We start from the raw sequence: 24,589 nt of genomic DNA, 5'->3' as shown, positions 1-24,589 counted from the left end.
CAGCAGCTTCTCGTGGGGCTATCAGCCCACAGCCTGGATGTTTAAAAATCACTTACCTGAACCTCCTGGAGGCAAGATGGCAGAGAAATCCTTAGCTGCTCTAATCTCCCTCCCTGACCATGAAAACCCAAAGATTATTTTTCTACCCATTGTAAAATTCTGAAACAATGGAAACAGTCTCAGGCTTTGGAATCCTAGAATAAGGGTGTGACTAAGGCTGTGCTTAGCCTGAAGTGAAGGGCAGGAGGGGATCTAACAAGCCCAATCTCAACTGACCAGCAGGAGATCCCAAAAACCAGTGGGGTGGAGCCAGTAAGCCCCCAAAACAGAAGCCCAGGTGTGCCTTAACACAATCAGGAGAATCTGCAGACACCACCACTGCTGGCCACCAGCTGCTGAGCCTGCTTGAGCTGTAGTCCAGGGGCACAGAGCTGGAAAAGTGTAGTGGCCAGACCACCCCTCCCCCACACTTTACTTTGTGAGCCTCAGGGTAACCCAGGGGAAACACTGAGAGTCCTGGCCTTACCCTTAATCTGGACACCCAGAGGCTATAGCACACAAAGTCAACAACCAAGCCCCTAGCTCCAAGTTTGAGAAGTACAGGTCCAAGTCCTCTGTACCACAGAAACAGAAATCTACTTTAAAAGTCAGGAAATAGGTGATCAAAATGGGAAAGAAGGAACTTGCAAAGGGAAAATCAAAGACAATTTAATTCTTTTCTTGTGGATGTGAAGAATCACTTTCAGGAGACACCTGAGACCACAGAAGGAAATATGGTCTCAAGATCAAAAAGCATTCTTGGAAGAGCTCAAGAAATATTTTAAAAGCCAAATTAGAGAGGTAGAAGATAAATTGATCCATTCTTTTAAAATTACATCGGCCAGAATGGAGAAAAACTCACTGAAGAAAACAAATCCTTAAAAAGTGAAGTTTTTGAACTGGGATGGGAGGTTAAAAATCTAACTGGAGAAAATACTTCCCTAAAAAAGGAGCTTCAAAAACTAACCAAGGGAAAAAAATTAGAATCAGTCAAATTGAAGCTAATGACTCTATGATGCATCAAGAATCAGTCAAACAAAACATAAAGATTGAAAAATTAGAAGAAAGTGTAAAATATCTCATTGGAAAAACAATTGACCTAGAGAACTGATCCAGGAGAGATAACCTAAGAATAATCGGTCTACTGGAAAGCCATAATGAAAAAAAAAAAAAAAACAAACGGCCTGGACAACATCCTCCAAGAGATTGTCAAAGAAAACTTCCCTGAGGTATTAGAATGAGAGGGTGAAATAGTTACTGAAAGAATTCACTGGATTCCTCCTGAAAGAGATTCCAAATACAAAACTCCAGGAAATACAATAACCAAATTCCAGAATTATGAGATCAAGGAGAAAATACTGCAAGCAGCCAGAAAATAACAATTCAAATATCATGGAACTATAGTCAGGATCACACAGGACCTAGCAGTTTCTGAATTAAAAGCTCAGAGGGATTGGAATATGATATTTCATAAGACAAAAGAGCTTAGACAGCAACCACGGATCAACTGTCCAGGAAAACTGAGCATAGTCTTTCAGGCAAGGAGATGGTCATTTCATGAAATAAGAGATTTCCAGACTTTCCTGATGAAAAAGCCAGAGCTCAATGGAAAATATGATCTCCAAATACAAGACTCAAGAGAGACATAAAAAGATAAACAAGGAAAACAGAGACACACACATACATGTATGCACATGCATATAACTTGTGATTCAATAAGAGCAAACTATTTACATCCCTATATGGGAAGCCGATACCTGTCAATATTGAGATTTATTGACAATTATACCTGCCAAGATGACATTTGAAAGGGATATACGTAGATAGAGGGTATGGTTATAAATGAACTAATCTGATGATAAAAAAAACTTATTAAGGGGTATAGAGGAATTGTAATGGGAGAAAAGAAAAGGAGGAGGTAGAAAAGGGTAAATTCTGCCACATGAAGAGGCATAAAAACATACTATAATAGAGGAAAAGAAGGGAGGGAGATGAACATCATAAGAACTTTATTCTCATTGGTTCTGGTTCAAGGAGGGATCAACATGATCATTTAAGTTTAGGATTTTAACATGAAAAGACACAAAAACTCAGTACAGTAGAGGGAAAAGAGGAAGAGAGAGGAGCACTGTATAAAATTTACTCTCATTGGTTTGGGTTCAAGGAGGAAATAACATACTTTGTTAAGTATAAAAATCTATTGTGCCCTGCAGGCAGTAGAAGGGGTAAAGGGGAAAAACGGGGGGAGGTTAGATGGGAAGGAAATAGTCACAAGGAGGGAAGGGAAGGTAAATGGAGGGAGGAACATAGTGAGGGAATGCTAAGGGAGGCAATGGTCAAAAGGAAAACTCTTAGGGGAAAGGATAAGGAAGAAATAAAAACATAAACAGAGGAGGGAATAGGATGGAGGGAAAGATGCAGACAGTTATCATAACTGTGAATGTGAATGGGATGAACTCTCTCATAAAAGGGAGGCAGATAGAAGAATGGAATAAAAACCATAATCCTACAATATGCTGTCTACAAGAAACACATTTGAAACAAGGGGATACATACAGGGTAATGGTAAAAGGCTAGAGTAGAATATATTATGCTTCAGCTAAAGAAAAAAAAAGAAGCAGGCATAGCAATCCTTATCTCAGATAAAGCAAAAACAAAAACAGATCTAATTAAAAGAGATAAAGAAATTAATTAAAAGAGACAAGAAAGGCACCATCGAGAACGAAGCAATATCATTACTTAAATTATATGCACCTAGTTGGATAGCACCCAAAATCTTAGAGGACAAGGTAAGGGAGTTACAGGAAGAATGAGACAGCAAAACTATACTAGTGGGGGACCTCAATCTCCCCCTCTCTAAACTTGATAAAAAATTTTTTTTTGTAATTCTCTCTCTTTTTTTTTGCTTTTTGGAGGGGGAAGGCAGGGCAATTGGGGTTAAGGGCCAAGGTCACACAGCTAGTGTGTCAAGTGTCTGAGGTTGGATTTGAACTAAGGTCATCTTCACTCCATGGCCAGTGCTCTATTCACTGCATTGCCTAGCTACCCCTGATCTTGATTAATCTAACCTCAAAATAAACAAGAAAGAAGTTAAGAAGGCAAGTAGAATTTTAGACAGGGTAGTAGATATCATAGACTGTAGAAAATTGAATGGGGATAAAAAGGAATATACCTTCTCCTCAGTGGTACATGGCAATACACAAATATTGACCATGTACTAGGGCATAAAAACCTCCCAATCCGCTACTGAAAGGCAGAAATATTAAATGCATCCTTCTCAGATCATGATGCAATGAAATATACAATAAATGGCCATGGAAAGATAGACTAAAAACTAATTGGAAACTAAATAATTTAATCCTAAAGAATGAGTAGGTCAAGCAAGAAATTATAGAAACAATCAGTAACTTCATTCAATAGAATGACGATGATGAGACAACATGCCAAACTTATGAGATGCAGCAAAAGCAGTTCTTAGGGGAATTTTTATATACCTGAATGCATACATGAATAAAATAGAGAAAATGGAGGTCAATAAAATGGGCATGAAACTGAAACCACAAATTGAAAATTCCTAATTAAATATGAAATCAGAAATAATGAAAACCAAAGGAGAGATTAATAATAGTTATAATAATATATATTAACATAATATATAATAATACAATGATAATATTATTAAAATATTTTGTATTACTAATGTTCTTTTTTCAATTATTTAGATCTGACAACATTTGTGTGAAGTGTTTTGTAATGATGTTCGTATAGTTCCTGGGTTTGTTTTGGCAGGTAGACTCCAAAATATTTTACATTGTCTACAGTAACTTTATTTATCTATCTATTTATCTATCAATTTATTTATGAAAATTAAAAATTCATAAAAAGTGGAAAATTGGGAAAGAATTTTTATAACCAGTGTCTCTGATAAAGTCCTTCATTTCTAAAATATATGGAGAATTGAATCAAATCTATGAGAACACAAGTCATTCCCCAATTGATAAATGGTCAAAGGATATGAACAGGCAGCTTTCAGAGGAAGAAATTAAAGATATTTATAAGCATATGAAAAATGCTCTAAATCACTATTGATTAGAGAAATGCAAATCAAAACAACTCTGAGGTACCATATTTCACCAGTCAGATTGGCTAAAATAACAAAACAGGAAAATGATAAATGCTGTAAAGTATGTAGAAAAATCGCAACATTAATGCATTATTGGTGGAGTTGTGAACTGATTAAACCATTTTGGAGAGCAATCTGCATCTATGTCCAAAGGGCTATAAATAAGTACATACCCTTTGACCCAGCAATACTACTTCTAGGGTTGTATTCCCAAGAGATAGTACCGAGGTGGAGGTGGAGGCATGAACCCCTTTTTTTTGAGCCAGCCAGAATTTCTGCTAAGGACTCCTGCTGAGGACTTCCAGGGGCCGGAGCTGCTAGGAGCACCCTTCCTGGATGCTGAGTACTTGCTGTGAGTGGGGAGAGGAAGACCTTTGCTGAGGTAGCCTGTTCTGTTTTAAAGGCTTGAGAATGTGGGTGCTTTCTACTTTATCTACCTGTGCCAATTTCATAACTATTCTGATGGCTTTGACTTTCTGGTTTTGGGACTCAGTCATTTGGTATTTTAATAAATGTTCCACCTTTATCCCCCATATGGCAAGCCTGATATATTTTGTGATTAACAACCACATCAGCATATTTTTAATTGCTGTAGGCATTGTGAATATTGCATTGCTAATATAGTAGGTGAGAATCAGGTTCTTGACTGTGTTAAAGGCCAGTCTGAGGAATTTGCATTTTATCTTAGAATAATAGGGAGTCATTATTTATTTTTTACTTTGGGCAAGGGAATGTGGGATAACATGGTCAAACCTATGTCTGAGGAATATTAATTTGACAATCAAGTAGAGATTAAGAGGGTTTTGTAACGGTCAAGTTGAGAGGTTTTTGCAGGTGTGAATTATGGTAGAGGCTGCATGAGTGGAGAGAAAGGATAGAAAGATGTATGTTGTAGAAGTAGAATCAGCAAGAAGACTCAGCAACTGACTGAATATGGAGAATAAGGTTAGAGAAGAGTCAAGCAAGAATTCAAGACTGAGAAGTTGAACTCCTGGAATGATGGTTGTGACCTCAAAAGAAATAAGGAAATTTGTGGAAAGACTAGGTTTGGGAGAAATATTTAATGAGTTCCAGAAGTAAAGTACCTTCTAGATCAAAGGAAGGATGAGTACTGGCTAGCAACTCTAGCTTAAGATAGGTAAAGATTTTTAGTAGTAAATGAAAGCACAAAGCGCTCAAAACCTAGTCAAAATTGTTAGAAATTCTTTTCCTTTAAATTTTTGGATTATATTATTATTTATTCTAGTCAAATACCATTATTTTATAAAGTATGATTATTGTTTATGGAAAGCAACAAGACAAAATTACTACAACAAATGAAAGTTTCTGGAGTCTCAGTACCCAAGCGAGACCTTTATTTACATGATTTGTGCCATCTAACTTAAGAAGCCTGCAACACTGTCTAGTGGAAACTATCCACAAAACTTTAAACACAATGTTCCAAATATGTTTAACACTTAAAATGATATACCTGGCCAATATAATTAGCTTCAAAGATGGTAATATAGCATCTGTCTTCCCCCTTACTCACACTTTTTGCAGGTTTCATTAGTTTATATCGATACATCAAATAGGTTATAGCCCTGGTCATTCAATTCAAGTTAACAAACATTGATCTAGCATATTTGGCTAAATTAACCTAGTTAGAAATTAAGGATTTGTTTCTCACAATTTTAAGCCTAAGGAACTTAGAACCTATAAGGCAGAACATGAACAGCTTCACTGATTATACAAATACATATGCTATTTATAGGAAAAAGTAATTTAAATTAACTTTGGAAATAATATAATTCATTACATGTCTATTACTGCTGGATTCATAGAAGCTGCTTAAAAGTATAGGAAAATCATAACCACTGAAGAATAAAAATGATAGGTAAAACAAAGGGTGATGGAGACCTATTGCAGACTATGAGACCATTGATTTCAAAAAGAGGAGGAAGATATTTCAGAGGTCATCAATCTAAACTCATTTTGCAGAAGAGGAAAATGAGGTCAAGGTATGTGAAATGCTTTGGCAAAAATGACAGAGGTGCTAAATACCAGAAGCAGAATTTGAACTCAGATTTTCTGACTCCAAAGCTAATACCATCTCCACAGTACTGTGATTCCTTCTTACCTCTGTAGAGGTTATTAACATGCAGCATATTCCTGATGCTAATGTGAATACATAAAATATAGACAGGCTGAAAAAAAGAGGTAGGCAGATTATACAGTGAACAGGAGAGGTAACAGATGGGCAGCTTGATTGCTATACTGAAAAACACAAAATATGTTCACTGGTGTTCAAGCATTTCATTCATATCTGACTCTTTGAGAATCCATTTGGGGTTTTCTTGGCAAAGATATTGGAGTAGTTTGTCATTTTCTTCTCCAGTCCACTTTACAGAGAAGGAAATGGGGGCAAACAGGTTTAAATGCCTTGCAGAGGATCACACAGCTAATATGTGAGGCCAGATTTGAACTTAGATCTTCTCAACTTTAGGCCTTGCACTCTATCCACTGCACTACTTAGCTGCCCTACAATATATCTTTACAAAATAACAATTACCAAAGGAACTCCTGTAAGATATTGAGATACTTTATGGTGTATTTATGGGAAGATATGGATGAAAATCACAACGAATACAGAGGTATCAATGATATAGGTTCGGCACAGTTGGAGGAAAAATATAGATCACACACTCATTGCATATACCTACAATGCCATGTAATTGTTTTTCTAAGCAGAAAGTCCTTATCCTTGTCCCATTTAAGAGAAAATGAGACAATTCTTTTCCTTTTAAAGCTTGTACCATCCTGTTACTGAGATTTAGGAGCCATTGAGTCATGACTGATGACTAACAGAATCACTGAAATCTTGTGCAGTGTTCTCTTATCCTAGTGCAGATAACATGTTGTGAGGCAACCGACTGCATCCTGCTTCCACTCTTATTAATAGGTTTTTAATAAGACACCCACCTTTCAGGTTCTTTCTCTTTTTGCAGCAGATAGGTTGACAATGGATTTCAATCATAAGGAAGAGGTAAGTCTAGGAGATGACTAGGATGCTAAATGTTTCTTGATTTTACAGTTTTTACTAATCTAATTAAACTTTTTGTTTAACTATTACCTTGAGACTGAGTGATAGGTGAACAACAGTAGGATCTAAGAGGAAAATTGAATTCTTCAGGGAAAAGGGCACAAGAATAAATGAGTAGAGAGACTGAGAATAACAGAGCCTTCACTTTGAATTTTATGTGTGGAGGATGATCTGAGAAAAAGTTGCAAAATGAAAGAAAAATAACTATAATAGAAAATGCAATAAAATGGCAAATAAATCAATTAATATTTATTGAAAACCTATTATGTGCAAAACACTGGGGAGGTATAAATTAATACAAAATGTCCCTGCCTTCTAGGAGATTACAATCTAGTTGGTGGCGGGGGAAGTATGAAATTCTGTAATTCTCATGGAAAACATCTGACTTGACTGACTAAAATTGTACTAAATCTCTACAGTAGGAGGGAAGCTTAAGTTATAAGATCAAATTAGCTACAGGGTTTGGATGATCACATAAGTGTGAAGAAAAAGAAAGTTAGAGAAGTCATGACTGTCAGGACTATTCTCTAGACTAAATTACTTGATTAGGATTATAAGAAGTAGAAAATTGCTAATAAGGTTTGCTACCAGAGCCTTCCTCCTAAAGAAAAAATATATTTCTGTATGAAAATTACACCTCCTTGATGGTTAGATACTCTCATTCTGTGTACAATCTTTCTGCATGCAGAAAGATTATTCTGGATATGTATCTAAGATGGCACATGCTAACTGGTCATGTATGCTATATATATTAAATAGCATATAGGGGCAGCTAGGTGGCAAATAGATAAAAGTTCTGGGCATGGAGTCAGGAAGACTCAGATGCTGGCTTCAAATTCAGCATCTAACACTTATTAGCTATGTGACCTTGAGCAAATCACTTAATCCTGCTTGTTTCAGTTTCCTCATTTGTAAAATGAGCCAGAGAGAAAAACAACCAACTCCTCTTTGCCAAGAAAACCCCAAAGAGGGTCGTGAACAGTTGGAAACAACTGAAATGACTGGACAACAACAACAACAACAACAACAAATATGAAATAGCATCTCCACCATGTAGTCTGGAGGAGAGCATAAAGAGATTTTGTAGGAACACACCTAGGTGGGCGAGTAGGTGGTGGAGTGAATAGGGCACTAGTCCTAGAATCAGGAGGATCTGAGTTCAAATCTGACCTCACACACTTAACACTTACTAGCCATGTGACCTTGGGCAAGTCACTTAACCCCAATTGCTTTGCCTTCCCTCCTCCAAAAAAGTGAGATAAAAAACAGGCTTTTTAATTTTCCTTTTGCTTCAGCTAAAGACAAAATTTTCTAATCCAAAATCACTTAATTTTATATAATAAGTACACGTGATAATAAGTGATGTATATCGTAGCATTTTTCAGAAACATGAGATTCAAATCCAAAGGAGCAGGTCATTTAATGTTTCCTTAAATAGAAAGAACTTTTTCACAAGTAATAGGTATACTATATGGAGGCCATAGATATGTCATTTTTACAATCATATACATGAAGAAAAAAATCTAACATTTAATATTTATATTTTAAAAAGGAAATGGTAAGGAAGACATATTTGATATTATTTTTAAAAGAAATAGCAACAAACAACAACTTGACACTAAAGCTCTGGCTTAATTAGTTGAGGGTAAGAATAGTGAGATAAGTCCAAACAAGAGGTCAGTGCTTTCCTCTGAATGTGACTAATGAGATGGCTTGCGAGGACTCTGACTGGCTGAAGAGATGATGCAGTGACTCTTGTCATCAGCAGGTAAGAGGATTATAAGGTGACGAAAGTAGTTGATGTTGGGGGGGAGGGGGGAGACACCTCAACCAACAGGTCTGGATAAGGACATTTAAGGGTCAGTGAATGATAATTTAGGGATACATTATGTAGGTTTCTATATCAGGTTTCCCCTTAGCTTTCTATCTAACTTTAGATATTTTAATATTTTTCAGCAAGTCATATTAAGTAAAAGAGAGGAATTTCTTTCTTTAAAATCTTTGAGAGTTCTATCTATGCCAGTAAACTATGGCAGACCCCAGACTTAAATACTATATTGATGGCTAGTTAAAAATTTTGTAACGATATGTTGAGGCAACAGGAGCTGTCAAGAGTTTTTGTTTGTTGGTTTTAACATAGCAACAGTATAAAGCTGTTTGTATGTTACCTGTTAGCATATTAAAAGCAAATAGACTGAATTAATGACTAAAATAATTTTTCAAAGTGATGAAACAATAATCAGTTACGTAGCACTCTGTAAATTAAAACTATCAATAGGCACTTCGAACATCTTTAATTAAATATGATTTAAGGACCATGTGGAGATGTGGCAAGATCCTAAGTTGCCTTCTGAATCATCAGATAAGAACTAAATTGCCTTCAATATAATTGTATTGCTACATTTGTTTTATCACAATTTTTTTGACTTTCTTAACATTCAATATGTTGAGTTGTAATGAAATTTAGAGATCAGAAAACCATAAAGGTAGATGTGGAAAGGAGCTCAGAGACCAACTTGTTCCAACTCTTCATTTTACAAATGAGGAAACTAAGGCCCAGAGAAATTAAGTTATTTATGCAGAGACTCACAAGAAGTAAGTGATAAAGATTCAAGCACTAGGCTTTTGATACAGAATTCTTATCAATACACAATCACACTATCTACCCAATACAAAAGAGAAATTATGTTCTAAGTTGATGGTCAATTTGGTAACTATTAATTAGAAAGCATGATTAATCAGAGTACCACCTTTACTCAATGATGCCAGGTGCTTATCACTGATATTAACTGCCCAAACCTGCGATTTCATTAGTTTTAGAAACTCTTTTCAGAAATTGTTGGTCAACAAGAAATTGTTAAGCACCTACTCTGTGCTAGGAATTGTGCTGACTACTTGTATAATACTTTGTATTAATTTATACCTCCCCAGTGTTTTGCACATAATAGGTGCTCAATAAATATTAATTGATTTATTTGCCATTTTATTGCATTTTCTATTATAGTTATTTTTCTTTCATTTTGTAACTTTTTCTCAGATCATCCTCCACACATAAAATTCAAAAATTAGTTTTAGAAACTCTTCATATGAAAACATTTTTCATCAATGCAGATTTGCAACTTCTCTGCAATTAATTTATAGTTTTTGTATTCAAATATAATACCAACTTTCAGATGCTAAAATTAAAAGAAGCAAAATAATCCTGTGGCCATGGTTAGCAATTTCCTTCCTAATGCCATTTGGGGGACTGAAATTCATGGATCTATCTAATGTAATTTCATTTTCACTTTTGAAGTTATGCCAGAAAATGCTGAAATACTAGGTTTATCTTCCAAAGTTCATTTCAATTTACTATTACAAATAGAAATCTTATACAAACCTATCTAAATACAAATGTTTATGTGTGTGTATATATATATATATGATATATATATGGTGACCTATTTGATCTAATTACCTATATTTGATCTCGCTAAAGATTCACAAGAAATGATGGAAAAAATATTATAACTACTTTGTTCCATTATACCATCTTCAAAATACTTAAGTTCATTGAAGGCATCAAGCACAATTAAATCAGATAGTGCCAAGAGAAGGTTAAACTTATCTCTGCATCTGCTAATACTCTTCCCACTCCAATTACTTTCTTATTTTTTGTACTTATTGATTTACACATTGTCACCCTCATTAGAATGCACATTCCTTGAGAGTAGGGACTCTTTTTTTTCCTTCTCCCTTTTTTATTTTGGGGGGCTCAGGTTGAATTGGGAGACATTCATGAACTGGAAGTTGTTGGCTAAAAGGTCTAAAACTTGAAACAAACAAAAAAAAATGTTCATGCATAGCACCAAAGAAATTCTCTTTCAGTGACACATCATTTTTGCCACCAAAAAATTTCTTTACTCACTTCCAGGGTGTGTGTGTGTGGGGGGGGGAAATCTTACAAGTGGTCCAGAAGCTACCATTTGGTTACTACTCAATGTCATTTCTGGTTAGCTAAACCAAATGCAACAATGTCAACAGCAGTTTTCCTCAAAATGTTCCAGAGGAAGAGGTAAGCAGTGGTGAGGACACCTCTACCAGCTGCTGTATAAGAGTAGCCTGTATGAAGAATCCTGCTCCCAAGGCTTAATTATTTCCTGTTGGGTTCCAAAGATATCACGTGGCTTCTTGGATTTAAGGTGGGTGAGAAGAAAATACCTCCACAGAGCAGTGACTTTACCTATAAATTGAGTATTTTGGGAGACTTACAGTAACCATGCTTGTGGAATATTAGCAATAATGATTATGCAATAGAAGTTTTGGGCAGTGTGAAAATGTGAAGTGCTATGTGAAATGCTGCTAAGATTGGTTATATTTCAAATATGGTAAGCAGGAATAAAAATGAAAACAATGATGCTGACACATTCCAGTTTCAAAACACTGAAGAAATGGATTTTTAACACTCACAGACCACCTTCATAAGGTGAAGAGACCTTCTTGTGTCAAATGATATCATGCATCTGGTTTGCAGGTTTGCACTGCATCTTAGATATAAAGCCAAAGCAATCAGAATAAGATACAAGAACAATACATCAGGTTGTGTGGGAGGTGTTGTAATTATATTTTGTTTGTTTGCTTGTTTTCCTCCCTCCTTGATACCAAACAATTGTTAGAAAGAAATCTGCAGGGTAACTTTTCCTGAATGGAATTGATTCAATTGACAGGCATTGATAAACAAACATCAAGCTGTTTACAAAAAACTCTTCTGGTCTTTCTGGAAACAACAATGCCCTTCCACCAGCTTTGCAGATATTGTCAAACATGGAGCCCAACCACTACCATCACATCTGGTGGGCTACCTGAATACTTCAATTTGAGAATAGAAACAATTCAGGTTTTTGAGTTTTGTGTTGATTCAAGCTCATTATAGAAAATTTTATGCTAATAAGTTTAGAAGAAAAAATGGAATACTTCTCCCCATCAAGTGTGCTCCTTTTCTTTTGGACATGGAGGTTCTGGCATTATTTTTTTGTATGGGTAGTAGCTGAGTATTTTCTGCTTTTGTATCGTATATGGAATCCTTTCTTGTTGATTGTATCATCAGTGTGGAAATAAATTAAAATAGCATCCTCTGATGAATAGATTTCTTCAGGTGGCTGGAGATTAAAAAACAAACAATACAGTTTTTTCAAAACACTGATAGTGAGGATTAAAACAAAAAGCCCTTACCAGTATTGCAACTGTAATTTGAATCAGGGCAATGTCATTCTAAATAGTTTTCTTGGTTAAGGAGTTTTATGCCTATTGATTGCCAGATAGATGGTTCACTGGATAGATTCCTGGACCCAGAATAAGGAAGACCTGGGTTGAAATCTAGCTCCAGATCTTTAATAGCTGTATGACTCTGGGCAAATCATAATCTCTGCTTGTTGCCTCATTGGTAAAATGGAGATAATCATAGCACCAATTTCACAGAGTTATTGTGAGGATCAAATGAGACAAAAAGACCCCAAAACTGACAAATGATTTGTATGGAACCTATAACATTGGTACATGTTCGAGAAATGTTTTTTCCCTTTCTCTTCCTTTCCCTTATACATTATACCAACGACCTAACACTACCAAATTGTATTTCCTATTATTTTGTGTTAGCGCTATTAATTCCTGATCTCCCTCCTCCCTATACCTAAATTTCATGTATGTATACTTATACTCCACTCACTGGTTATCTCTATTTTTAAAAGCTATAAAAGGAACTTGCAGTTCGTAAAACTCAAATGTTTCATTGTGGAGATAAGGAAACTGAGCTCCAAAAATCTGTGATTTGCCTGGGTAGATTACAAAGATTACAAAAAGGCAGTAGCAGACCTACTTGACTCTGACTAGTTTTTTTTTCCTCATTCAAAATAATCAAACTTCAAGGAATTCAATTTTATCCTCAATGTGGGAAATTTAATATTCCTTAGGCTGTTTAATTTTATCCTGCTACTAAGAGAAGTTCATAGATATTAGAAAATTGCTAGGAATATCTTTTGAATAAAAATATACATTCCAAAAGGAGTATTAAATGACAATGCAACAGGGAAGGGATAATAAATGGCAATGGATCACATAATTATGGCATGTCAGACTTGGAAGAACACTTAGAGATCATTTAGTATAATTTTCTCATTTTCCAGATGAGGACACTGTACTTCTGTTAAAGGACCACAGTAGGTACAAGTTAGAGAGCTCTGGCCTTGGAGTTCAGAGATCTGAGATCAAATCTTAGCTTGGATGTCTCTATGTGATCTCAGAAGAGAATTATAACCTTCCCGAGCTTTGGTTTCTTCTTATGGGGATAATAATACTTATATAACCTAAATTACAAGATTTCTGTGAGGAAATTTGTAAAACTTAAAAGATTATAGAATGAACTATTAGGAAGACTAATGATTATTATAATCATTTTTCTTGTTTAACAGATGTGGAAACTGACAACCACAGGGATAAAATGAATTATCCAAGGCCACAGCTAGAAAGGATGATGATGATGAAAATAACTATCTATGTATATATGTGTGTGTATATGTATATATGTGTATCTATATCTATATCTAGATACACATATACATACATATACAAACATATTGCTTTAAGGTTTTCAAAGTGTTTTTCTCATTTGGTGCTCACAACAACCCTGGCATGATTCTAGTATTTTATAGATGAGAAAACAGACAAAGACCAAATTCCTTGATCTGGGTCAAATAGTTTTCAAAAACAGTTCTTCCTGATTCAATTACACAACTCTTGATTCCATATATAAATGTATATTCATGTATATTCCCAATATATAATTGTCTTTGAAATAGCTCGCCCCATTTGTAAGATAAAAAAAAAGACCCAGAGCAGGATAATTATTTGAACATTTTTCAGCATTTGAGGATATTAAAATTTGATTTCTATAGAACATCTATAGTTGTGTGGATAACATACATTCTGATAGGAACTAATATTTGTTCCATTCAGGACTTCATGAAGAAAGAGTTTGTTCCTCATTGATTTCAGTACCCTTTGGAAGACACTTGAAGAAAAGTCCAGCCTTCTCCTGAGCCCAAACACATACAGGAAGTAGGACCAGGCTGAAGTTTAGTGCTGTTTTTCTAGAACTAATGGTAAGTAGTTCTTATTTGGAGTCAACTCTATAGTCTCTAAAAGGTTTCCTCCCTCCTCTTTTCCACTTTTTTTCCTGAAATTCAGTTAAAATTTAAAAAATACTTTCAAAGTCAAGTATTATATGAATGTAATCCTTTTAAAAATCTTAAAGTGCTTCAATTGAATAATATTTTAAATAAATTTCTACCCCAACATAAAAATGATGATGTTTAAATTGAATTATTGTATAAATACTCAACATAGCATTGGATATACATTTTTAAAATTTGTAATAAAAATAGTCAATAATTATCAAACACCATAATTCATTTCATTACTTTATCTATCAGAGATTTCATTACTGTGGGTATTCCCTTCACCAAATGTAGACTGCAACCTCATCAACCCTAAGTGGACTGATGTCATAAACTGCTGTGGCCACCATACATTTTTATGTCTTTTTAAACTCAGGTAAGGTGATCTTTAGATAAGAGACACTTAGTTTGTGAAAGACATATCTTCAAAGACTTTCAAGTTTGGGAAAACCTGCCATAGCTTTATGTCTACTGCTATGTCTATAGCTTCAAAAAATGTAGGGTGACCTTCATACTAAGAAGAGACATCAGAGTAGGACTTCAACATTGAAGTATAAGAAAACAGAAATCTAGCTAACCCTCTTCTTGTTTTCAAAGAACTTAATTGTGAGCTTAAAAAAAGTGGTCTTTGTTCTGCTCCCCTTTATCCTTTATTTTTTTCATGCAGTGGTTTATTTCCACTTTAGATCTTGTCTGGACGGTAGATTGGTTAAACAACCTCTCAGGATTTCTCAGAATTCAATAAAAGTCAATATAAGACAGAGTTTTGGGGAAAGAATTTTAAAGTTTTTCTTTAAACTTTCTCATTTTAGCCAATTTCAACTTTGAATCAGGACATTTAATCAACTGACCCATGTCTAGGAAAGAAGGCAACAAAGTTTGCATTACTTTATAAAACACAAAGCAAGTAAAATAAGGAGGTAGTGACTGGACAGTTTTTATCTGTACAATACTTACACCTGAGCCACAGAATCGACCAAGATTCTGAGCTGTTGAATCATGTCCATCAAACAGCTGAATGTAGTCATAACTACAGTCTGCTTCTTCTTCAACCTCAAAAATCTGAAAACTTAATTCAACTGAAGATCCTTGTTCTGACATTAGCAGCCACTGACAATGGACTTGGACAGGGTAATTGTTATCACCAAACTGAGCATGAGAATACAGGTCTTTTGGACTGGATTCAGCTTTCAGTCGACCACCACATTCTGCCTCAGGGGGAGAAAGGAAAGAATTAATGCTAATACTTCACAGGACAATTTCTATCACAAGGTTTCCACCTACATGTTTATTGGTCTTGAAATGACCATTTAGATGAAGAGCTCAAGGTGTCATATCTTGTATCTACATCTATGTATGTCCTAAGAGAAAGAGAAAATTATTCTCCCTATTTTCCCCTGTTTCCCTATTCCTTTCTCCCTTAACAATAAAAATCAGTGAGAGTTTGCATGCGCAAAATGAGAGAAACTGGGGAAAATATTTTAGAGAATCACTCTTTGATTCTATTGTGTACTAGGGATTGCTATAGTTAAAGAAGCTAGGGCAGCTAAGTGGTGCAGTGGGTAGAACATCCAGTCTGTAGTGAAGAAAGCCTGAGTTCAAATTCGGCCTCAGACACTTAGTAGTTGTGTAATGCTGTACAAGTCATTTAACCATGTTTGCCTCAGTTACCTCATCTGTAAAATGAGCTGAAAAAAGGAAATGGCAAACTACTCTAGTATCTTTGCCAAATAAACCCCTAAAGGGGTCACAGAAAGTCAGACACAACTAAACGACAAGAATAGTTAAGGAAAAATAATCAGTGGTTTAACTCTAAAGAAAATGCAAGTATCAGTTCAGAGTAATAGGAAAATACTGAGCTATATCAAATTAGTGTTATTACTTTTAAAAATACCAGAATTAGATCATGAAAGGGCTATGCTAATACCAACTACAAATTCATTGGAATAAATGGTTGACCCAACTCAAAGCATCAGAGACTAAATAAAGCAAAATGTTGATACATCTAGGGTTATAGTTAATGATTTTTTCTTTTTTGCTTTTTTGAGGGGGTAAGGTAGGGAAATTGGTGTTAAGTGACTTGCCCAAGGTCACATGACTAGTTTTTGTGTTAAGTGTCTGAGGAAACGGTGAAGTAGTTTGGTAGAAACTAGTTTGTTTGTTTTGCTTTTTGGAGGGCAACTGGGGTTAAGTGATTTGCCTAAGGTCACACGGCTAGTTTTTGTGTTAAGTGTCTGAGGCAGGATTTGAACTCAGGTCCTCCTGACTCCAGGGCTGGTGCTCTGTTCACTGTGCCACCTAGTTACCACTAATGATTTTTTTTTAAAGGAATTTGCTTGTGGAGATCAATCCTCTTTCAAACTACAGAAGTTTTAGGGCTGAAAATGTAGCCTCAAGTTGTGTGTGTGTGTGTGTGTGTGTGTGTGTGTGTATGTATGTGTGTGTGAGAGAGAGAGAGAGAGAGAGAGACAGCCACCTCCCCCTACACACACACACACACACACACACACACACACACACACACACTTCTTTATTATTCTTGCCTTCTAGATTATCTGAAAGTCCTCAAAGGGATCTAGAACATAGTTACATTTTGAAAAACTCAAGAGCATAACACAGTCATAGAGAGAAGGGAATGAGGTTGATACAAACTCCACTTGTGACTACAGTGAATCACAGAATCTCAGAATTTCAGTCGAAAGACTCTCAGTAGACATCTAATTTAACCTGTTATCTCAAAAAAAGTCTCTACTATGATATATTTGACAAAATGGTATACTTGACAAATGGTTATAGAGTGAGAGATCTTGATTTAGTCCGTTCTCCTTCTGGACAGCTGTAATCTTAGAGAAATTTTTTTCTTTTCTGTTTTTTAATCCTGATATTGAAAGTCTAAACTGCCTCTTGGAAACTCTCCTAAACCCCTTAATCCTGTTTCTGGATTTGCTTTGTGGGGCAAGTGGAATAAATTGAAACTTTCATCACATGATAGCCTTTAAGACCTTGAGTACAGATATTACACATGCTCTGCAGGATCCTTTTCTTCTCTAGATGAAACTTCTCTAGTTTCTTCATCATATTCATTTTCTGTTTCCATATTGCTGGGCCCCAGATTGAGCTATATAAATAATGGGGATTGAGCAGATGCTTCCAACCACTGCCAAGATTAAGGAGAGTTCTCTGAAAGCAAATGAGTGCCACAACTGGAAGATATATTTAAGATTCTCCAGGAAAAGAAGAAATCATCTTCCTATTGATGTCACCAGGGAAATATGCAAGAAATATTTCCCTTAATTTGTACAAACTAATAATCACTGCCATTGTGAATAGGGCCACTTTGATTCTTTCTTTTCACTAATACTGCAAAGAACCTCAAGGACACATAAATGTTGATGGAAGTCTACACATGAATATATTATTTGATTATTCACAGTCAAAACAAATTAATGTTTTAAAAAGAATTCTTTGTAATTATAATGTATGATGGTGTGTGATATAAATGATTTTATATTTCAAGGCAAACATAAGATTATTAAAATACTGAGCACTGAGTGTCTTGGATATACATGGAACTCATTGATAGCTGTTTTTATCTTCCTCATACAGATATATATTAGCTTTAGTAAATGATCAGAGCAACTACAGTAGTGCTTCATGATTTCTGTATTAGTAGAACTCCACAAAACTCCAGGTATTAAATGTGTCTGAGAAACATGTTATATATATTTTTTTTCCTGGCCATTTAAGGGCACCTTCCCTCTAAAATCATAATTTAAAGTGGCCTAATGGGCTAGTCACTAAAATGAAACATTACAGTTAAGGAAATTTCAGGAAATTGTGTGTGTGACTTGTGAAAGAATATACACACTTGGGAGAAGAAAGTTTAGACTCTAGAATGGTTTCTTGAAAACTCTAAAATTAATGTTTCTTTTTTCTTAACTTACTTAGACTCAACACATATTTATGAGTCTAAAGAGTGAATAAAAGAGAATCAACAAATTTCTGAGTTGAAAGGTGGATCAGAGACCTGTACCTGAAGAATAATCCCTCTATGAACATCATCACTGACAAGAAGCCTACCTTCAATGAGTAGAAAGGCACTGTCTTCTGAATCAGCCAATTCCATTCTTGGAATTGTTAGGAAGTATTCTTTTTACTTTATTCAAATTTTCACCAAGTCTAAACCTTCTTGTTTTTAACTTCTACTCATTGCTCCTAGTTTTCCTCTAATTTTCTATATGACAAGGCTTCAAATGATGAGTTAATATAGAACCACTAAGCAACATCATTTGGGGTAAGTTAATATATTGCTCATGAAGTCATCTTGTATCACTATCATTTATTCAATTCAATAAGATAACATGCATTAAGATTGCGGGGCAATTAGGTGGTGCAGTGAATAGAGAGCTGGGCCTGAGAAGACTCATCTTCCTGAGTTCAAATCTGACCTCAATCACTTATTAGCTATGTGACCCTGAGCAAGTCACATACAATAACAACAATAACAAAAACAAAGATCCTACCATGTTCAAGGAATTATGCTAGCCACTGAGACTTTAAAAACAAAAACAAAATAGTCCCTCCTCTCAGGCTCTATATTTTACTGAATTTTCCATGATACTATCTTGGAAAATTTTACTAAACATTTTATTGAAATCATGATACAATATAGCTATAAGATGCCCTTGATTAATCAACCTAGCAACTTTATAAACTAAAAAATGTAGTTAGTTTAGTATAAATTGTTCCTGTCCAATCTAATTTACTTCCTACTGATCATTATATATTAAAAACATAACCATACAGAATGTAATAATTTCAGAATTTTGTCAGTTACAGAAACCAAGCTTATTAGTCCATATTTTCTCTACTCAATTTGCTTTTTAAAATCAGGAACATCTAGCACCTCTATGCTCCCTAAATATTACCAAAATGAATGCACTACATATTGATAAGGAATCAAATTATATCAGCAAACTCTTTTGTCTCATTGTTATATAATCAGTCTAGGTCTGCAGATTTTAATTTACCTAATGTGAATAATCTCATATGTCCTCTGTACTTATCTTGGTCTGCAAATTCTTAATTTTCTTGCTAGTCTTTCTGACATCTTGCTTAAGAGGTATTGGGAACAAATTAGGGGTTCAGTAACTCTTTGTAATCTCAAAACTCTGCTAAAATAGTACATTTTCCCCCAGAAATGGGCCTCAACATTCCTTATTTTTGTTCATACCATAAACTATCTTTTATAACTATAATCTGTCCACTTATTCTTTATCATCATTGGAGTGATAGCATATTTTAAGCTACCTATTAGCCACAAAACTCAGAAAATAGTCACAAGAATTCACACAGAAAATGTCAGTGTAAACACACATGTTGGCATAATGCATACATATATACCCTGGTGATACCCAGCATGGAGTGGGAAAGAGAATACATAAAGAGAGTGAGAAGCATAGGAAAGCTGAGAGCTTTCTAGAATCCTGTGAGTATGTATTTACCCTGAGAATTAATCATTTGGTTAATTGTTGTTAATTCTCAGATATATCCATGAGGAGTGATAAGTCTCCCAAATACACAAGCTAATGAGCCATTTGTAATGGAAATGTATTTTTGCTTAATGGGAAGATCTTTTCCAACCATTAATAGGCCTAAGTGACCTGCTTAAATCACATGAGAGCCTAAGTCACATGAGTTTGAGTCACATGAGGCCTGTGGTCGGAGGAGCTTGTTGAATGGGTGGAGCAGGAAGGGTTGAACAGAGCCCAGAGGAAGCTGATCAGAACAGTTAGAGTTGAGGGAGAGGAGGTAGGTAGTGAGCTGTGAGTGTTAATTTGTGAGAAGGCCCTAGTGGGGGAAGGCTGCATTATTGTTTTATATAGATTTCCTTGTTGGTATGATGGATTTGGCTTTTTGGCATTGGGATTCGACTTTCTGGTGTTTGAATAAATGTTTTGGTTCTATCTTCCATGTGGAGAGTCTGTTATATCTTGTGATTCAGAATTACACCAGTATATTCATAGCCACTATAGGGGCTGTAAATATTACACTCGTGCTACATTTGGTGATCAAGGATAGGGTCACGAAATATCAGACCTCTAATTTGGCAGCAGAAGGGCTTTAGAGATAGAAATGGATACCCCAGAATGTGAGGATTTACCTTATTTCTCCCTAGCAAGAGAATGGGCTAAAAGCACAGGGCTGTGTGAAAACTGGGAATCAACGCTATGGAAGGGGGAACCTAGAGATTTAGAAAGATGTTTTTAAGGAATACCAATAGAACTGGGGAAAGAATTGGCAGGGGTATGTAGGAAAGACTGGGCCTTGCTAACAAGTTATTCCCTTATTTTTAAAAGCAGAGACAAGCTGCTGGAAGAGAAAAATCAGATGGAAAGGGAGTTGGATGCTTTGCATGTGAATCTTTCTGTGCCACAGCATTCAAGTTCTCCTTTAAAAGAGCATGCTGGGAGGTTTCAGGTGGTAGAAGAACAGGCTACTGCTCATTTAGCCAAGAGCAAGTGAAAAACTAACAAAAGGAACGTGCATGAAGCTCTTGCACAGACTGGGCCTAGTTGCCCCAACAACAGCCAGGAGAATAAGTCAGAGGAAAATGAAACAAAGTCAGATGAGGAGGCATTTAGGGCTGGGGATGTTCGCTCAATACTAAGAAGAAAGCAGGAGAACCAGGGGGGCCATATGGAGTTTAGGGAAGTAAATTGTGGATTTCACTCAGCAGGTCACTGATATATTAAGTCTACTCACCCAAAGAATGGAAGAATCATTAGTATTTTGGATGATGAGAATCAGTGATGAAGGGGCCAGAGGAACATCAACAGATAACATAGATTGCTTGAAATTTATAGGCATTGGTCAGAATACTTTTGTACAGCAAGCTTTTAGGGACTACCATATGCAAGACAGTAACAACATAATTAATCTGCAACAGGCAGTATCCTACTGGTATTTGCTTAGGAACGGTATGAGAAAGTTAAAAGAGGAGATAGTGAAGATAACAATAGTGATGGGGATGCCGAGGCTTATCATGCAATCCCCTAAGCCATTTCTCATAGAAATATCATAGTGAAGATGGCTCTTCTGGCTTATAAGGACCTAATTCTGACTCCACATAAATGGGGAGATAGGGCACTCTTGGGATGCTGGATAAGATTTCACAGTTAAATGACTTAAAGAAATGGGGGAAAAGATAAATTTCCTTGAGAGAGAAGAGTAAATAGCCAACAGATTCAAAGTCAGAATAGATTGACAAGAAAAGAATTGTTTATTGCTCTATTGTGATCAGGGGTGGATTTTGGAAGAATAGATGGTATTCCAAATGACGAACTATATAAAATGTACCCAAAAAAGAGGATTAATATTAGATGGAATAGGGAAATAAAAACTGTCTCTACAGATCCTCCTGAAACATCGTATCCAAGTTCATCACACCTGCAGGGAGAACAGGAAATTGGCCAGGCCCCACCTCAGATTAAAGAAAGCATACATCTAGCCAGAATGATGACCCCAAAAATCTGCAAATTAGAAAACAAGAAACACAAGATCTCAAATATTGAGTATTGAACTGTTAGGCAAGATATCTCAGCACCAATTTGTAATGGGAATGTAAATTTTGAAGATCTTCCCTGCCCCTAGGCTAAAGTGCACCTGGAGCCTGGGGTGGGAGGCTTGTTTTTCAGTAGATACTTTTTGATTGGCCAGTGGGTCCAGAAGGTTGTTACATTCTCTGAGCCAGGAGAAGGCTATATAAACCCTGATTTGAGGCTTTGTTTTGGGGGCTCACTTTGAGAAGTGTTCTGTGATTTGATCAGATGAGACTCTGGGAAGTCGTTGTTGAGAGCTCCCCCCCCCCCCCGACCCCGGCTTTGAAAAACCCAGATGTTGTTTTGGTATGGATGTAATGGTTGGACAGTTTGGAAAACTGTCTACTTGATCTGCTTGTGTCTTGATAATTCTGTCTGTATATTGTGAAGTTCGGGGTGCTAACCTTTTTCCCCTGAACTAGGTAAATGATATATGTTTGACTGATTAAAGTAAGCTTGTTAACCCATTTTGAGTTGCTTTCGTTTATCAAAGCAGATCTAAGAACCTGTGCTGGCGGCCACCCTGGGGATGCTTGGGGTGTTTGCCGCTACACATTTCTAGGAACACACCTGGTTCAGCAGGATATAATTTACATTGGCTGGAGTGATAGATTCTAATTATCAAGGAGAAATTATTGTGACATTCCAAAATTTAGGTGGAGAACCTATATGGTTTTGTAAAAATAATACAATAGTGCAAGTGATTAGTATTTCTTGTGAAATAATACCCCTTGTGAAAACTGATCTTCTTTCCAAAATAACTATCAGAGGAACTGAAGGGTTTGGTTCTACTGAAAGAATAAAATTAGGAGCTAAAGTATTGGTAAAGTAGACGCCAGACAATGTTCCAAAGACTACAGAAATTATAGCACATGGGAAAGATAATGCTATAACTATTATTTATTTAGGAGAAGATGATCAAATTGTACCCTTAACTCATATATTTTACCACGAATGAGGATATGCTCATGGGTTCAGGGACTCCAGAAGCATGTCTGACCCTATATCTACCCTGCTTCTGGTTATTGTCTCCTTGTTTCTTTTAGGTTTTTAGTCTGTTAAACCTGTTTGCTAAATTTGTTTCCTGCAGGCTTAGTGCAGATGCCTGATTGCTTAAGCCAGATGTCACTCCCTACCCATGATTGTAATGTGTCAAACCTGGACCTGGCATTGATCGAGCTCCAGATGCCAGATAAAGAACTGACCTTTCAAATGGCACCTCTTGGGATAGGGAGAGCCCCACATCAAATTTCAGCAGGAAGTAGTTATGGATGAAGAGATCTTTACCCCTTACATCAAGATTTTGGGTCCTATTTGTTCAATGGGGTAATGATGGCGTGCTTGTGCTTAAGCCCCACCCTAAGATATTATTTTATGTGCTTATTTTGTGTTATTATTTTTATATTGTTATATAGTTCTGTTGACACCAGTTACCCCTGGAGAGTTTGTTATATTTTGTGATTCATAATTACGCCAGCATATTCATAGGCATCATGTGAATATTGCATTGAGGCTATACCATTCATACTGGAAAACAGCAGGAGGGAAGTGTCCCAGCTAGGCACAGAATGGATGTATTGAAAACTAGCTATAAAAAGAATTAGTGTCCTGCATCCTGAGTTCCTTCAGGTCATAATCTGAGTGGAAAAGTAATGATACTGCTTGCTAACTGGCAATTTCTAGCTCCTAATATGAGCAGCTTATTGGGATGGTCTTAGTCTAAGCACCTAAACTGTGCTCCCACAACTCCAGGATTCTAGATATGCCTATAGTCTATTTAAGTATGACTGGGTTTAGGAATAATTGCAATTGGCACAGACTGTGCAGTAGGTGAATTTGATTTTTTATTACTGTGGTTTACGTGGTAATGACCACAGCATTCCACACAACGGTGGCTTCCATTAAGTTAAGTTTAAGTTACTTGGATTCTCTAAAATGCAACAGGGATGGGTTTTTTTTTTAGCATATAGGGGCTATGTCAAGAAACTATTTTAAATAAATCCAAACACAGATCACAGTCTTATAATGATGTGGTAGGAACAGTATCAGCTTGACAAAATTTGGGTTGGTCTCATTTTACAAAAGCAAATAGTCAGTCCTCAAGATTTGGCTCATTCAGAGGCGAAAGGCTTTGAATCACTGGAGAAGCTTTTCTGTTTTCTGAAATACAAAGAGCCCAGACTAGGAGCTGGTGATCCTGACAGAGTACCCACTGACTTATTCAACTTCTTCCTGTCCCAGGGTGTCCAGTGAACGAAGACATAGAAGGCATTACATTCTCTTTTTAGTAAATTAAACATTTTTCAAACTTATTGCACTTCAATTCATTTTTTTTTCTTCTGAATTGGTGGATAAATGGTTCATTACTTTCCTGAACTAGAGGCTGAAACAATGGACAGCCTTAGCTAAAGCAAACCTAGAATAACTGAGAGGAGAATAGTTACTGAGAAAAGAGGAAGATCTAGGAGATTAAGTTTGCCTGATTCCTGAGGAGTTTAGTGTTTCCCCATGGCATCTTCTAGTGTTAGGTGAC

General features: G+C 36.0%; 1 protein-coding gene across 2 annotated transcripts in view; it reads right to left on the bottom strand.

Moving 5' to 3' along the window:
• Nucleotides 1–11,823: 11,823 nt before the first annotated feature.
• Nucleotides 11,824–24,589, bottom strand: part of TLL1 (tolloid like 1) — a 341,130-nt gene continuing 328,364 nt past the window's right edge. For both annotated transcript variants that reach the window (XM_069105652.1, XM_069105653.1), the window contains 2 exons: nucleotides 15,413–15,663; nucleotides 11,824–12,382 (listed from right to left, as the gene is read on the bottom strand). In XM_069105652.1, coding sequence (XP_068961753.1) covers nucleotides 12,248–12,382; nucleotides 15,413–15,663 — 386 coding nt within the window. In that variant the 3' untranslated portion in view covers nucleotides 11,824–12,247. The remainder of the gene's footprint in view (nucleotides 12,383–15,412; nucleotides 15,664–24,589) is intronic.

Source organism: Petaurus breviceps, unplaced genomic scaffold (genome assembly GCF_028583685.1).
Source record: "Petaurus breviceps papuanus isolate PSGF00001 unplaced genomic scaffold, PetGlider_PUasm1.0 76, whole genome shotgun sequence".
NCBI classification, from domain to species: domain Eukaryota; kingdom Metazoa; phylum Chordata; class Mammalia; order Diprotodontia; family Petauridae; genus Petaurus; species Petaurus breviceps.
This window is presented reverse-complemented; position numbering and strand designations above follow the sequence as displayed.